This window comes from Sus scrofa, chromosome X, assembly GCF_000003025.6.
Source record: "Sus scrofa isolate TJ Tabasco breed Duroc chromosome X, Sscrofa11.1, whole genome shotgun sequence".
Classification (NCBI taxonomy): Eukaryota; Metazoa; Chordata; class Mammalia; order Artiodactyla; family Suidae; genus Sus; species Sus scrofa.
Window position 1 is genome coordinate 125560270 of NC_010461.5, and position 17323 is coordinate 125577592.

Sequence of the window (17323 nt, forward strand, 5' to 3'; positions counted from 1 at the left end):
TAGAAGGGTGTGGGTGTTTCCAGAGAGGCTTCAATGCTATGACTCAGCATAGGAAAAACACATACACACAAACACACACATGAAATTCCAATATATCAAGCAGACCAGATGGCCTCTAGGGCCTCCTTTTGAAGCCTGGGCTCCATGCCCAGAAAATGGCCTCTTAGGCTGTTCTTGTAAACTGGCAGCAGCAAAAAGCTCTTCCAGGAAAAGGGCCAGAAATGGCTTGGGTTTTTAACATTGAAAAGGATGTTTATCTAATGACACTGTCTAAGAGGTGGTTTAAAAAGAGTGTACTTCATGCCCCCTCAATTCTGCTGCTGACAAGGTCAGATTTCCCTTTTGGGTTGCAAATTTCACTTCTCTTTTATAATCAAGGAATGTTTGCTGTGTTGGTTGAGTCTGGGGACATCTTTGCTTGTCCCACCTCTCTATTTCTGGGAAGGGCGGACCGGGAGGGATCACTTCCTGCTTGTGGTAACGGTACCAGGAACCACAAGCTGTTTTGTATCTCTGCTTGTTAACACTGGGAACAGCAGTAAACTACCCAGATTGATCACTCACTGGCTGCAGTGTTTTTGGCAGCCGTGCTTTCTGCCTGCCAGGACGAAGAAGGCGGGAGGCGGGCCCTGGAGGAATAACCCCCCTCTGAGAGGAAGAGTCTCTTTCTGCCTGGAGCCAAAGTGAACATAGATCCGCTCGTTGTTGGGGGCCCTGGGGACCCCCTTTCTACGACACCAAAGGTCCCCCGTGCCCATGTGGGCTGTACGTGATGCACCTGCCATCGTCCGCACGTGAAGAATTTACGGATGGGAGGCTCCGGGCAAAACCTGGTCCGTGCCACACCTGCAGGCTTTAGGCAAGGAGTGGCTGCCGATGGGAAGGAAGGTGAGTGCTCTTCGAGGTGTGGGGCCCGATGATTTCCCAGATGGTCGGCAGAGTGAGAGGGACATTCGGATCGACGTCTGCTGAGCTGACCTTGCGGGTGAGCGTGGGCCTGGCTGTTTGTTTGGCAGGACCCGGTGAATGCCTTGGCCATGTTTTTACTCTGTTCATTCATTCTTTCACTCCAAAGACAATCAATGGATGCTCACGCTGTGCCAAGATGCGGATCCACTCACTGAGATTAGCAGTTCAGGAGGACAGTACGTTCGAGAGGACGACGGGCATTCGGCTCTGAGCATGTTGAGTCTGAGGCATCCTCACTCTTCCCCATTCCCACGGCCAGATCAGTACAAAATCCTGTCCCTTCTGCATCCTGAGTGTGTTGTAAACCCATCCACCTCTCTTCGCCCCCACTGCTAGTCAAAAGTTCAACCCAGCAGCATCCTTTATCTATGAATTGGAAAAAATAGCGTGAAAGACCCAACTCCTCGTGTGAGCCTCAGCCCTCCTGGGAAGACCACCTCCCCTCCCGTGGGCACAGCAGCAGCGACAACAGTGCACGACAGCCCAGGGAGCTCTGTGCGGCCCCTGATACATTGTCAAAGACATGGCCTTGTTTTTCCTCCCATTCCCGAGGGGTTTTTAAAGGTTGTATCGAGATGCAGTTTACATACCAGGAAACGGACTCGCTCAAGGATTTTTGGGACGTTTACCGCGTGGTGCCGCCATCGCCATGATCCAGTCTGAGATCTTTCCATCCCCCCATCACATCTCTCCCCTGCCCGTGGGTACCCAGTCCTCTTTACCACCCGAGCCCCTGGCGGCCATGGGTGAGCTTCCTGTCTCTGTGGGTTTCCCTGCCATGGACAGTTCCCGTAAGTGGAATCACACAGCATGCAGGCTTTGGGGACCTGCTTCTTTTCCTTGGTGTGAGGCGTTCGAGGGGCGTCCACGTCGTAGTGTGACTCGGCACTTTATTACTTTTGGGGGGGTGGGGGTGGGGGCGGGGGGGCGCACGCTTGGCATGTGGAAGGCCCCGGGCCAGGGATCAAACCCGCCCCACAGGCGTGGTGTGCACCGCAGCTGTGGCAACACCGGGTCCTTAACCCACTGTGCCACACGGGAACTCGCAGTACGTCATACTTCTGGTGGCCACCCCGTGGTATATAATGTGTGTCTATACCACCTCTTGTTTGTGCACGTCTGGGTGATTTCCACCTTGGGGCCATGGGTGAATAAGGCTGGTAGGGGCATTCACATCTCAGATTTGGGGTGTACATATGTCTTCAGGGCTCTTGCATAGATACCTAGGAGTGGGGTTGCTGGATCAAATGATAGTTGCGTGTCTCATCTTTTGCCGAAATCGTTTTCCCAGGGGGCTGCACCATTTTACATTGATTACATTCACATGCACCACCAGCCGTGTATAAAGGTTTTAATTTCTCCACATCCTCACCAATATTTGCTGTTTTTCCTTTTAATAAATTTACAGCTGCCCTTGTGGGTGTGAAGTGATACCTCTTTGTGGTTTGGAGTTGCATTTCCCTAATGACTAATGATGCTGACCGTCTTTTCATGTGCTTTTTGGCGATTTGTGTATCTATTTTTGGTAAATATCTATCCATGGCCTCTGATATTTTTCTTTTTTCTTTTTATGGCTGCATTTGCAGCATGTGGCAGTTCCTGGACTATGGGTTGAACTGGAGCTGCAGCTGCAGGCCAACGCCACAGCCACAGCAACATCAGAGCTGAGCCACATCTACAACCTATGCCTCAGCTTGTAGCAACGCTGGACCCTTAACCCACTGAGTGGGGCCAGGGATTTAACCTGCATCCTCACAGACACTATGTCAGGTTCTTAACCTGCTGAGCCACAACAGGAACTCCTGTCCTCTGCTATGTGTTTTTTTTGACTCTTTGTTATTGAGTTGGAAGACTGCTTCTGGAGACTAAACACATATCAGATATGTGATTTGCAAACTATTTCTCCCAGTCTAGGACTGCTTTTTTTTTTTTTTTTTTGTCTTTTTGCTATTTCTTTGGGCCGCTCCCGCGGCATATGGAGGTTCCCAGGCTAGGGGTCGAATTGGAGCTGTAGCCACTGGCCTACACCAGAGCCATAGCAACTCGGGATCCGAGCCGCGTCTGCAACCTACATCACAGCTCACGGCAACGCCGGATCGTTAACCCACTGAGCAAGGGCAGGGACCGAACCCGCAACCTCATGGTTCCCAGTCGGATTCGTTAACCACTGTGCCACGACGGGAACTCCCTGTTTTGTTTTTTTTCAGGGTCACATCTGTGGCATATGGAAGTTCCCAGGCTAGGGGTCGAATTGAAGATGCAGCTGCCTGCCTATGCCACAGCCCCAGCAATGCCAGATCTGAGCCGTGTCTGCGACTTACACCACAGCTCATGACAATGCCAGATCCTTAGCCCACTGAACGAGGCCAGGGATGGAACCAGCATCCTCATCGATACTAATCAAGTTAATAACCCCTGAGCCACAATGGGAACTCCTTGACAGTATCTTCTGAAGAACAAAGCTTTAGAATTTTTATGCAATCCACTTAATCAGTTTTTTTCTTTTACAGATAGTGCTTTTTGGTGTTGTATTTAAGAACTCTCGTAGTTCCTGATGTGGCTGAGTGTGTTAAGAACTCAGCACTGTCTCTGTGAGGATGTGGATCCCATCCCTGGCCTCACCCAGTGGGTTAAGGATCTGGCGTTGCCGTGGCTGTGGTGTAGGTGAAAGATGCAGCTTGGATCTGGGGTTGCTGTGGCTGTGCTGTGGGCCTCAGCGGTAGCTCGGATTCATAGGATTGGGTTCCAGGATGCAACATCTGAGCATGGTCATGTTCCTTATATAAAATTGCATATAATGCAGTTGGCTCCACATCTGCTGATGCAAAACCTATGAATTCGACCAACTCTGGATGGAAAATCTTTGTATCTCTTACATTTAGGTCTCTGATTCATTTTGAGTAAATCTTTGTGGATGGTGTGAACTCAGGATCTAAATTCATCTTCTTGTATGTGGGCTCCAATTGTCCTCGCACCATTTGTTGAAAAGACCGTCCTTTCCCTAGTGAATATCCTTGACGTCTTTGTCAACAATAAATTGACCAGAAATGTAAGTATTAATGTCTAGATTCTCTGTTCTGTTCCATGGATTTGTATGTTTATCCTTACGCTGGTACCATACTTAATAACTGCTTTATTGTTGGTTTTGAAATAAGGAAAAGTCTTTCCACTTTTTTCTTTCAATATTATTTTGGCCACTCTGATATTTGCATTTCCAGATAAATTTTAGGATCAGTTTATTAATTCCTGCAAAAAAGCCTGCTGGAATTTTAAGAAATGTGTTGAATATATACATCAACTTGGAGAGTATTTCATCTTAACAATATTGACTTTTAAAATCCAGCAACATGAAATGTCTATTCATTTAGATTTTTAAAATCTTTCCTCAGCAGCTCTCCTTGGTGAGGACCTGTGTTGGTTTTTTTGTTTGTTTGTTTGTGGGGGGAGGTTGCCTTTTTTTTTTTTTTTTTGGCCTTTTAGGGCCACACCTGCTGCATATGGAGGTTCCCAGGCTAGGGGTTGAATCAGAGCTACAGCTGCCGGCCTATGCCACAGCCACAGCAACGCGGGATCTGAGCCACATCTGCTACATTTGTCACAGCTCACAGCAATGCCGGATCCCTAACCCACCGAGAGGGGCCAGGGATCAAACCCTCATCCTCATGGATACTACTCCAGTTCATTTCCACTGAGCCACAATGGGAACTCCCAGAATGTGTGTAGCTTTGATTATCTTCCTACTCGTGAGTTGTCTACCATGGGGTTATGGGTCTTGACTATACTACATCTTCTCTCCCCCAACCCATGTCGTTGTGGTTCCTCCTTTCAGAGCTTTTCTGCTAGTCCTCAGGGTATTCTCATCAATAGTTGCTCCGTAAACAGTTGTAATTTTGGTGCCCCCGGGGGAGCAGGTGAGCTCAGGATCTTCTCATTCTGCCATCTTGGCCAGCTTAGATCTCAGGGGGTTAGGGATTCGGCATTGCTGGGAACTGAGCCCCACATCAGGATCCTCAGCCCAGGGGTCCTGCACCAGGAAGACAAGATCCCAGGACATGTGCCTTTCAAGGCCAGTGGGGCTTACTTCTGCGAGAGCCAGACGGCTGGCAGAAATAGAGAATCCACTCTTAAAGGGTGCTGACAAATCTCACATGTTCTGAGATCTAAGGTAGAAGTAGTAATTTGAAGGAAAAAAAAAGCCTGGGAGAGACCCACTTGCTGGTGTTGGAGAGCCTTCCAGAGAGGCCGGAGGCAACTGAGACTTCTCCTAGGGCCAAAGATACTATTAGCAAAACAAATACTTTTGGGAGTTCTTTCTACCATGGAACACTAGTGCTGGCAAGCACCATTGTGGAATCTTCCCTCTAGCTTGTTAATGCTAGGAACTGGCTGTGCCCACCAGAGGGCCCAAGACCTGGCCCCTCCCACCAGTGAGCCAACGTTAACTCCAGGACCCCCTGCGCCCCAGCCTTGCCCCCCTGGACTGAAGGGTTGACACCAGCTCTGGGACACCTGGGCTCTTCAGCTAGAGACTTCAGGACATAGCTCTGCCCACCAGTGGGTACAAAATAGCTCCAGGTCTCCCCTGGGCCCCAGCCCCACCAACCAGCAGGAAGATGCCAGCCCTGGAACCACCACAGCCCAATAATCAGCCATGTCAGAACCCGACCCTTCCATGAGCGGGATGGCCCCAGCCCCAGGAAACCTAGAGCCTGACCTTTCCCACCAATGAGCCAAAACCAGCACTGGGATACCTGGGGCCTCTTATTCAGCTGCCTCAGGATATAAGCTCACCCAGCGGCCGGCCAGCGGCAGCTCTAGGACATCACAGACTCCATAGCCAGCAATGTAAGAAACTGGGTTCACCCACCAGCAGGCTGACACCAGCTCCAGGACCCTCACCCCCACAGCCAGGCACCCCATGACTTGGATCCACCCTCCAGTGGGAAACACGAGCCCTGGGACACGTGGGGAGCTGACTCATGACACAGCTCCACCACTAGCAGGCTGGTACCAGGACCAAGACAACACAGGCCCTGCAGCCAGTTGTGCTAGGACCCAGGCCCACTCACCAGCAGCCATCAGCCTCTGAACCATGCAGGAACAAGAGAAGAAGGCTTGCTTTCGGTGCCTCTACTCCAGACTGTAGTGGAAGTCCTAGCCAGAGCAATGAGGCAAAAAAAGAAATGAAAGACATTCTTATTGGAAAGGAAGAAGTAAAACTATCTCTATTCTCAGACGACAGGATCTTCTGTATAGAACACCCTGAAGAATCCACAAAACACCCTTAGCCTTGATGAACAAATTCAATCGAGGCGCAGCCTACACGATCGACACACAAAAATCAGTTGAATTTCCATGGACCAGCGGGGAAGAAAAATCCATAATGACAGTGACGACAGTTCCATTTCAGATAGGATCAAAAGGAAGAAAATACACAGGAATACGTTTCGCCAAGGAGGGGAAGAATTTTGCACTGAAAACGACGAATCATTGTGGAAAGAAATGAAAGATGACCTAAAAAAGCTGGACGGTGGGAAGACAGCAGGAGTCATGGACTGGAAGACTTAGCACTGTTAAGGTAGAAATCCCACCCCAAGTTGTCTAGAGAATTCATTCAATGCCTATCAAATCCCCAGTGCCCTGCTTTACAGAAGTGTCACAGCCAACGCTGAATGCATCCGGAATTTCCAGGGACCTTGACTAGCCCACGTCATCCTGGAAGAGAAGGAAACAGCTGGAGGACTCGCACGTCCCTATTTCAAACCTTAGGATAAAGCTCCAGTTATCAAAGCTGGGTGGTACCAGCCTAAGGGGAGACCCGTTTGCCAACGAGAGAGAGGTAAGAGTCCAGAACTAAACCCCGAAAAGCCATTCGTGGGTATAAGCCCAGGAGAACGGAAAAGAGGTGTTCAAAGAGGAGCCTGGACGGAGGGTTCACCACAGCCTCTTCCCAACAGGCACAAGGCGCGAGTCCCCCAAACGTCCAGCGAGGGACGATGGCATCCGCCGCCTAAGCGATGACGAGAGTCAGGCAGCGGACCGCCATTCAGCCAGGAAAGGACCGTGGTGCCGCTTCGTGCCATCAGGGGAGGAACGCTGATGCCAACGTTATGCGAAGGGAAAGCTGCCAGACACAGAAGACCACCTGCTTATTGGAGGGGTGCCTCTCTAGGAACAAGGGTCCCTGGAAGCCGGTGAGCTGTTGCCTGGGTACTCCAGGGGCGGGGGGGGGCGAGGTGTGTGGGGGTGGAGGGCACTCAGGAGGGGGCGGGGGGACAGACGGCTTGGAGGGTACAGGGTTTCTTTGCGGGGGTGGGGGGGCGCCAAGGTTTGGGAAGTAGATCGTCGTGACGGTGGCCCGGCCCCACCAGTGTATTCTTGGTGCCCCTGGATGGTCCGCCACTGGTCCTCTTCTCGGGACCAAGCTCCCATCCCGGGCAACGTGAGAGTTCCCTCGGAAAGAGAGGGTCCCGGGAGCAGGGGCGGCAGGGTCCTGCCAGCGCCATTTCGGGGCAGGCCCAGGCCTGCGGGGGGTCGGGGTGCGGGGTGCGGGGGTGCGGGGGTGCGGGGTGAGGGTGGGTTCCGGGCGAGCAGTGACCTCCCCGGATGTACGTGTCAGAGCGCGAGCACCCCGACCAATGAGGGGCCGCCCCGACCCGTGGTCGCTGGGCTACGCAGTGGAGGCCCGAGGGGAGCGGTTGTCTTGAGACGTCGCGACCAGCTGGCACCTCCCAGGGCACCTCGGCGCACCTCGTGGCACCTCTTGGAGCTCATCGCGCTGCACCCCACGGCAGAGGTAGCTAGGCCCGTCGGTCGGTCCGTCGGAGAAGGCGCCCCCAACGCCCAGCCGCCGCATGCCCGGGAAAAGGAGCCGTCGAAAGTCACCCGGTCGCCAGGGGCGGACCTGCGCCCGCACCACCCGAGCCGGGCTGTCCGCCTCCGTGAGCCACATGGAGCGCCTCCTGCGGGAGGGCCCCTACGCCCAGTGCCTGAGCTCGTCCGCCCGGGTCTTCCTCGCGGCCACCATCGAGTACCTGACGGCCAGGGTCCTGGAGCTGGCGGGCGACGAGGCCCAGATTGTGGGTAGGAGGTGCATCACCCCAGAGCTGGTGGCCATGGCGGTCCACAACAACGCCCTGCTCAGCGCCTTCTTCGGAACCCTCGCCATCTCGCAAGTGGCCCCGACCCAGGAGTAGCTGCCCGACGCGCCCTGGATGTCCTGGCCCCAGCCCCTCACAGCCCCGGAAGCCCCGGCCTGCCTCCCTGCCTGCCTCCTCGGGCAGACTCGTTGCCAGGCAATACACGTGTTTAAAGAAACCCTCGTGCGTGCTTCGGTCACTCGGCGTGGGGGTGGGAGGCGGCGGGGCTGGGACGTCGCTTCCTGGAGGGACAGGGGGCGAGAGTCGGGCCGGGGGTGGGCGAGGGGTCGGAGTCGGGCGGGGGCAGAGGGTGACAGGGCCTGGGGTGGCCCTGGGTGTGAGGCTGGCCAGGGTGGGGTCTGGGGTGAGGCTGGGCTACGACGAGCTCCTCGGTTGGCCCTGAGCAAGGCGGAGCCAGGCGACGTCCCCAGACGGACCGGGTTCCTCGTGGCGCAGCTCAGGACCGTGCGGGGCGTGGTCATGGGGCGAACCTGCCAGGGCCACCGACGACGGCGGTGCGGGGTGGACGGGTGGCTGCCCAGAGGGGCTGGCGTGGACTCCAGCGGGGCCGGGGCTTTGGCGGGAAGATTGGGTCGGGATGGGGGGCGGGTTGGGCGGGACACCGTCAGGAACTAGGCAAGTCGCAACGAGGGTCCAGCGGGATCGAGATTAGTTGCTGCTGCACGAGGTGATGGATATTAACTAAATTCATCGCGGTAAGTATTTTGCAACCTATGGATGCCAGCGCACGTGTGCTGTACACCTCAAAAAGAAAGAAGCGTTTCGTTTTGGGCCACCTTCCCGTGGAGATGCCAGGAGGTGCCCTGCGTAGCAACCTGAGTGAGCGAGCGGTCACTTAGCAACAGCGAGCGCCTGGCCAGGCCCTGCCCCAGCACCCCTGGTTTGAGCCAGGCAGGGGCGGTCCCCTCAAGGCTCCTGCCTATGAATCTTGCCACTGGAAAGCCTTTTCTCCAGAACCCTCAATTTGCAGATGTAATTTTCCCTGGACCAGGCTCCGCTTCTGGTCCCTTGATTTGCATACCACCGTGGAAATGACACCTCACCATAGAAAGCTAGAGGAGAAACCAAGTCTGAGATCCACGGTTTTCAATGACGCTGTGTCTTTATGCCTCATGTAGTTTGGATTTGATTAGTAAGGAACTTTATGTCTGCTGCTTCCCTGATAGGTACTGGTCTTTACTGAACTTTAATTTTTTCATTTTTGACAATACCAGCCTTCCATTTCAGAATAGTGATTAGAAGATGTACGGAGAATTTGTAGATATGTGTAATATACATATATTATATATATATGCATATATATAGCAAAATATACTTCAAAAATATGTAAAAATATAGTTATGCTAAAATAAGAATTTTCTAAATAGTAGGGATAGTATCGCGTGCAGTCCATGGCCCTGAGTCATTTCTTTTTTGGTTTTTAGTTTGTTTGTTTATTTATTTATTTATTGCTCCTTTTAGGGCTGCACCCCCAGCATATGGACATTCCCAGGCTAGGGGTCAAATCAGAGCAGCAGCTGCTGGCCTACACCACAGCCACAGCCACGCCAGATCCTGAGATCCTAGACTCATCTGCTCACGGCAGTGTAGGATCCTTAACCCTCTGAGCGAGGCCAGGGATGGAATCTGCGTCCTCATGGGTACTAGTCACGTTCATTTCCGCTGAGCCACGACGGGAACTCCTTTTTAAAAATATCCTGTGCAATAAAGCCAAGCTCCTTTGTAGCCCAGTTCTACGACTTTAGCGCATGTATAGATGTGGGTATCCACCACCGCCTTCAGCAGATGGATCAGCTCCATCAAGCCCGATAAGTCCCTGCTCTGCTGCTGCTGCCCCTCTGTAAGCACTGCGATTTTTGTCCAAGTAGCCTTTGTGAGGTAGAGCCCTGGGGGTGGGGAGCTGGACGGTGAGGCAAGGTTCAACGAAGACCACGAGGCAAAGTGAAATAGAGAAGTTTATTACTCACAGGTCCTGGAGGATGTACACAGCCAGCCTGGCGGGCCACACAGGAGGTCGAGGCAGGGCCCTGGCGGAGGGGCAGCAGCAGGCCCCGGGACATATGCCTTTATTAGGGTCCACAGGTGAAGTGTTTGTGAGGTCCCCCGCCTAAGGCCGGATCGAGTCGGTAAGCTCTGTGGGAAGGAGCTGGGAGGCGGAAGAGACTGTTTTCGCACCAGGGGCTTTGGGGAAGTCATATCTGTTTCACTTTCTTGTGACTCTGATGGCTGTCACCCAGGGCCCCTTAGCCACACAAAATGGGTGCAGAGGCTGCGATATTATGGAGGCGTTTAAAATCCCAACAGTTGTTAAACTCTTTCTTCAGACCTAACCCTTGACAACCACGGCTTTGTTTCCCGTCTCGGAAAAGATTCCCTTTCCCAGATGTCCTAAAGGTGGGTTCGCCAGGCGTGCCGCCTTTCGAGACTGGCTCCCATCACTAAACGTGCTGCTTTTGAGGCTCATCTAGGTTGCCGTGGGTGTCACGAGCTACGTCCTGCTGCTGAGCTGTCTTCCACTGTACGGATGTACCACGGTTTGCTCAACCACTTGCCTGTTGTGGGCCATCTTGGTTGTTTCCCGGTTAGCCCCATCCTCGTCCCCTGGGGGCGACCACTGTTGTTGGTTTTCCCTTTGTTGCCACACAGTGGTTTTGCCTGTTTTGGACATGGAATCGCACACGTGGTAAGGACTTTCAGTGAAGCCTCTTTCGAGATCCACCCAGGTCGAATGTGTGTATCAGTGATTCACTCCTTTTTATCCTTTCGTGTTATTTAGCCACGCTGATAAACCACAAGTGGATGGACGTCTTGCCTGTTTTCGGTTCTGTGTTATTATGAAAGATGCTGCTAGAAACGTTTGTGTTCAGGAGTTCCTCTCGTGGCTCAGCACAAACAAAACCAACTAGTATCTGTGAGGATGAGGGTTCACCCCCTGGCCTTGCCCAGTGGCTCGGAGATCTGGTGTTGCTGTGAGCTGTGGTGGGGGCCAGCAGCTGTAGCTCCTATCTGCCCCCTAGTCTGGGAACTTCCACATGCCCCTGGTGCGGTCCAAAAAAGCAACAACAACAACAAAAATCCCCAACATAGTTGTAACCCTTGCTCATGTCTAAATAACAATCCCAGCTTTCTTGTGTTGGTGTGGTATATGTTTATTCATTCTTTGACTTTCAATCTCTTTGTGTTCTCATGTTTAAAAAGAATCTTTCAGAGTTCCCTTTGTGGCTCAGTGGTTAAGGAACCTGACCAGGATCCATGAGGATGTAGGTCCGGCCCTTGGCCTCGCTCAGTGGGTTAAGGATCTGGCGTTACTGTGAGCTGTGGCATATGCCACAGATGCGGCTTGGATTCTGCCTTGCTGTGGCTGTGGTGGAGGGTGGCAGCTATAGCTCTGATTCCACCCCTAGCCTGGGAACTTGCATATGCTGCAGCTGTGGCCCTAAAAAGAAAAAGAGAAAAGAAAGCATCTCTAAGATTTCATTTTCTTGTGATTAATACTTCAATTGAGGTCTGTCCTCTTAAGAAAGTTTTAGTTACAACGCATTAGTATTGACTGCAGATCTAGAATATTCATTTGGCTTATCTGAAACTTATTGCCTATTGATGAGTAACTCTCCGTCTCCTCCTCCCTTGAGAACCTGGCAGCTACTGCTGCACTCTTTGAGTCTAAACTTGGCTATTTTAGACTCCTGGTATGAGAGGAATCATGTGGTATGTGTGTCTCTTTTTGGCGTATATTCTGGAACATTAGCCTACTGTTCTGAAGCTCTCTCTGTATTGTGTAAGAACAGCCCTTACAGAGCAGCTGATAGTGGAGTCTGCTGGGTTGCCAGAGCTGAAAGCAAGTCCTATCAATATTTGAAAGATGTCAGAACCATGTTTCAGTTGGAATTTAAGCTCGAAAGGCTCTTTGCGTCTCTTTCCCCACTGGCCTTGGCACAATAGATTTCCACATGCTCCTATACTAGGAATGAGAACTCAGCACCTCTTTCTGCAGTCCACCTCTGTCTCCAGATATTTTCCTTGTATCCATGTACAGTGATTTAGGGAATTAAAAAATCTTCATTAAGGTTCTTTAATGTCAAAAAATGAACGGTGTTTCTCTAGGCCTACCTAGGATTCAAGAGCCAAATATAGAGACGAGGGTCATTTTAAAAGGCCCAGAATTTGCTGTCCTGTTTAGCCACTCTCTCAAGGTTTTCAGACCGTCGGTTGGTATTGTTATACATAGAACCTTAGACTCTTAATCTTTCCGCTGAGTTCTTACTGAATAGGGTGCCTGGGTGCGTCTTGTATTTTCCCACCTCTGTCTTCACTGATTCATGGCCCCCACCTTCAGAGAGCATGTTTACTTAATGATACAGACTATTTTTACTCAGGGATTTTCCTCTGTGCCTAACTTATACTTAACATTTTTAGTTAGTGCTCTTCTTTGCGATCATTTTAGACATTTTATAATGGGGAACGAATAATCTGTATGTATACAAACAACTTCCTAGTTTCTATTTTACAAAAAAAAAAAAAAAAGATTTTCACACAGCAATCCAAACTCAAGTAATATTCGGATGGGACCCTTGAGCTGGAGAAGAGTTTTTGGATTTTGTCTGAAGGTATGTTCCCTTTACAGACAATGGTTTGATTTCACCAGCTCCAATGCTACAGCACTAGACTATAGGCAAGAATTTTGCCTAACGGATCAAGCCCACCTCATGGTACATGAAGTGAATCGGGTTACAGCAGGCAGAGAAGTACATCATTTCCTTTGGATGCTACAAAGTTAATTCTTTCTGTTTTTTGGCCTGCAACATGTGGAAACTTCTGAGCCAAGGATCAAACTCACACCACAGCAGCGATCTGAGCTGCTGCAGTGACAATGCTGGATCCTTAACTCGATGTGCCACGAGGGAACTCCTACAATATTAGTTAAGTGACCCAATTTTTCTAGTGAAAGTCCAGACCATAAAGTAGTTAGAGGCCTAATACCTACTCAGGCTCTGTTGGCCTTTCAGATGATCAGTTGAAATGATTCATTTTGCGAGTTCCTGTTGTGGCACAACGGCATTGGTGGTATCTTGGGAGCGCTGGGACACAGCTTCTGCCCCTGGCCTGGCACTGTGGGTTAAGGATCTGGTGTTGCCCAGGAATTCCGTATGCTGCGGGGAGGCCAAAAAAGAAAAAAAAAAATGATTCATTTTTCATAACTGTGAGAAATAGTCTTTATTTTTGCTCTTTCTTCTTATCGTTCCATTTTTTTTTTCTCTGAGTATGGATTGATCTCACTCTCTCTCTCTCTCTCTCTCACACACACACACACATGAACACACACACACACACACACACACACACACACGAGACAAAGAGTGAACTCTTTGTTTAAAGACAATGAGAGTTTTTAGAAATTTGAGGCTAGTGATTCTGAATCCAGTACCATTGTGAGCTGGATGCAGGCAAGTGAAGAAGCAGGGTACCCGATGGCTCTTCTGGGGCAATTTCTCAGCTGCAGAGGCTGGCATTTTGGATCAGTGCTGAGTTGTCTCTTTCTGGCAGTTGCACTAGAAGCAGTCCTAGAATTTTCAGGTGAGTCGCTAATTTCTGATGCTCTCTTTTCTTTTGACTCTAGGACAGGCTCCATCCTTACCTACCACACATTCAGTTAGTACTATTATTAGTTATTACATTTAGTTACTTGTTGCTTATCACTGTTATGGAGTGAGTATAGAAAACATCTGCGAATTGATATCATCTGATCAGTACTAGTGACGAGGAAGTGGGCTGTATGGAGCCAAAGCATTCTTGGAGCACAGACAATGAATTTGATTTTGGAATGAAATGTAAGGGAGAATAAGAAAATCGATGTGAGAAGAGGGTAAAGAGGCGAGTTTCCTATGCATAAGCCCAAGAGTTTCACTGGGAAAAGCCACTTTCCCCAGACATTTCTTGCTGTTCTGCAGGCATGAGGGTTTTGACTTTATATGCAGCAGGGAAGTATATATTGCCAGGGAACGGCTAAAGCAAGAAAAGGGAGTCAAGAATACATGGCCTGAGAAGGCTTCTGAGAGAGAGAGCAAATACCTCTTTTCTCCAGAGGTCTAAGTACTGGTTGGCATTTGTGAGTGTTTCAGAGGTAGGCCTCTTCCTGCTGATACTGAAAATATCCTCAGAACCCAAGTTACAGAAAACTATTTCAGAGGAAGAAATGGATTCAAGACTAGATATTTCCCTGGGGAACAGAATGACGGAGTCTTCACCATCAGAGCGCAGTGGATTCTCAACACAATCGCCTTAATGATTTAGGCCAGATATGTCGTCAGTGAGGGACAAATTGACAGACTGTATCAGATTTGGAGGATTTTATTTCCATATTAAGAAGATGCAGAAGTTCGCTGGTGGCACAGCAGGTTAAGGCTCCAGGACCCAGCTTTGTCACTGCTGCGGTGCTGATTCAATCCCTGGCTGGGGAACTTCTGCGCGCTGCAAGCATGACCAAAAACGGCAGCAACAACAACAGAATTCACTCTAAATACATATTTCCATCTGGTTTATGTAGCCACAGCTCTTGACAGTCCTTCCCTCTGCTTCCCTCCAGAGGACTCTTGGGGACATTACATAAGGTGACATTAAGGAACACCAGCCCTGGCTTAGGTGTCAGGAAAATGTGTTCTTTCCTTACTAAATAGATAAGGAAGCTGCGGTTGACCCTGGAAATAAGTACGTAGCAAAATCAAATCCACTGCCTTAAACAATATGATGATTTGTATTGTCCACGGCATGATTAGAGCTTATAAGGTCACTAAATTGTCAACTGTTCTTCGTTTTTTTCTGAAGCAAGACTCTAGCTCATGGTTTAATGTTAGAAACCTATTGTCACTCTTAATTAGTTGAGTCGATAGTTTAAATGTCAAATTTGATGCTATCACTCTTTTTTCACTTGTTTCGTTTTTAGGGATGGTATTTTTGTTGTTGAAAGTATAATAAGCTTCTTGTTCCAACTCTAGAAAATAGGATCATACTCAAAGCCATTAGGGTCCAGAGCCAAACTCGTACTATTATGATTCCCTTTTTATAGAAGAGTAATTTCAGACATAGAGCGATTACGTAATTGAGGGAAAAAGTAAGGAGGAGGTCAATGTTGATGCAGGGAGGGGGCTTGAGGATGTAAATAAGAAATGAATTGAGAAGTTCAGAAATTGATTAGGTGGTAGAGAGCACAAAAGATGGAGGGTATCAGTTGAAGACAGAGGATGTGAGGAATCAAAGGCTGCTATCTCCTCGGACTGGGGAGTTAGTTACATTTTAAAAGGGCAGGGCTGCTGGATTCCGTGGCTGTGCTGGACCCCACTTTCTTCCCTCACACCTCTCCAGCTGGGCAGGTCATACATGAACTATTTTCTGTGTTTTCTCAGTAAAAGGCTCCATTTTACTTTGGGGCAGATTTTAGGTAGGGCATGAGATTGTGTGAACTCATTCATATACTTTTCCTATTAAGTCATAGGCTTACACCTTTCCTATTAGATCATATGTCAGAATTGGCTTTAATGACAAGTGATTCTAAGATCCCCGTGTTATATGATCGGATCCTCATCAGAGTGTGTATTGTTCTGCTCATTTGAATGGATACAGGTGTGTAGAGTATAACGTGGAGTTAAAATAAGCTAAATGTACCAATGAAAGTTGAAGATTAATGGTTGTCCACTGGCAGAAGGCATCAATATAAAGTCAAAAGCCTAGATTTGAGTTCTAGATCCATAACACATTTATTTCTGATCAATTTCAGCCATTGGTTCTCTCTGTATTCTGAAAACATTTCTCATGCTAGTGTTCCCTGTAATTTATATGATTTTTTGTAATGATGACTTATCTTTATTGCTTATGTAGGTTTAACCTGTAATCAAATTGTTTCTTTCCTTACCTTCTCTCCCCAATCCTTTACTTAGTTTATTAACTTTTTAATTTGCTCTGTTTTTAGTTTGTGCATATTCTCATGCACACGTCATTCATCAGCTCAGGAACTTTTTTCTTCCACCTTTATTTTATTTTATTTTTTTTTTGTCTTTTTGTCTTTTTGTCTTTTGTTGTTGTTGTTTGTTGTTGTTGTTGTTGCTATCTCTTGGGCCGCTTCCGCGGCATGTGGAGGTTCCCAGGCTAGGGGTTGAATCGGAGCTGTAGCCACCAGCCTACGCCAGAGCCACAGCAACGCGGGATCCGAGCCGCGTCTGCGACCTACACCACAGCTCACCGCAACGCCGGATCGTTAACCCACTGAGCAAGGGCAGGGACCGAACCCGCGACCTCATGGTTCCTAGTCGGATTCGTTAACCACTGCGCCACGACGGGAACTCCCTCTTCCACCTTTAAATTAGATGATTCTGTTTGTTCAGTGGTAGACTATTCCTCAAAAATATCAAATATCCAAAAACTAGCTTTCTGTTGTAAAAGATTATCTTAATTTGGCCATTTCCCTTCCTCTCTCATATAATAAGAGCTAACATTTTTTGAATACTTACTGTGTGCCAGGCAGGTGCTTTGGCAAAGTGCATGCATTCTCTCCTTTAATACACATAACCCTGTGAAGTAGGTACTACTTTTATTTTATTTTTATTTTTGTCTTTTTGCTATTTCTTGGGCCGCTCCCACGGCATAGGGAGGTTCCCAGGCTAGGGGTCGAATCGGAGCTGGAGCCACCGGCCTACGCCAGAGCCACAGCAACGCGGGATCCGAGCTGCCTCTGCAACCCACACCGCAGCTCACGGCAACGCTGGATCCTTAACTCCCTGAGCAAGGGCAGGGACTGAACCCGCAACCTCATGGTTCCTAGTCGGATTCGTTAACCACTGCCCCACGACGAGAACTCCGGTACTATTTTTAAATACCATTTTGTGGATGAGGAAACAGGATCATATAGGTGAACTGATTCTCCCAAGATTACACAGCTATTAGGTGATAGAGGTCATTGGTAACCTACACAAGAGCTGGATTTAGGGATCCATCAGTTGCGAAGATGCCTAGGAGCTCAGTATCTAACCGAAGCTAAACTGCACCCAGAATACATTGAGAACATTATAGTTTCCCCCCGAAACTAATGTATAGGCAACTTATTAACTAATTTATCATTTAATACTTCTCTACTTGAAAGAATTCACTCTCCATCTTTACCTTCTTGGTTTCAATTCGCTCATTCTTCTCCCTGCCCCCACTAG

The 17323-nt window shown here is 49.2% G+C and overlaps 1 protein-coding gene across 5 annotated transcripts; it reads left to right on the forward strand.

The window, feature by feature from the left end:
* LOC100620916 (histone H2A-Bbd type 2/3-like) lies at positions 92-8291 on the forward strand. Of its 5 annotated transcripts, none has more exons than XR_002340765.1 (5): positions 92-888; positions 3852-4018; positions 5335-6808; positions 6927-7163; positions 7589-7826. XR_002340765.1 is itself a non-coding variant. In XM_021080445.1 (3 exons), the coding sequence occupies exon 3, from the start codon at positions 7824-7826 to the stop codon at positions 8163-8165; it is 342 nt and encodes a 113-aa protein (XP_020936104.1). In that variant the 5' UTR covers positions 4579-6808; positions 6927-7163; positions 7589-7823; the 3' UTR covers positions 8166-8291. The 5 variants fall into 5 exon arrangements, 2 of the variants coding, with proteins under 2 accessions (XP_020936104.1, XP_020936105.1); XR_002340766.1 differs by having other exon boundaries at positions 6205-6808; XR_002340767.1 differs by lacking the exons at positions 92-888; positions 3852-4018 and having other exon boundaries at positions 4575-6808; positions 7648-7826.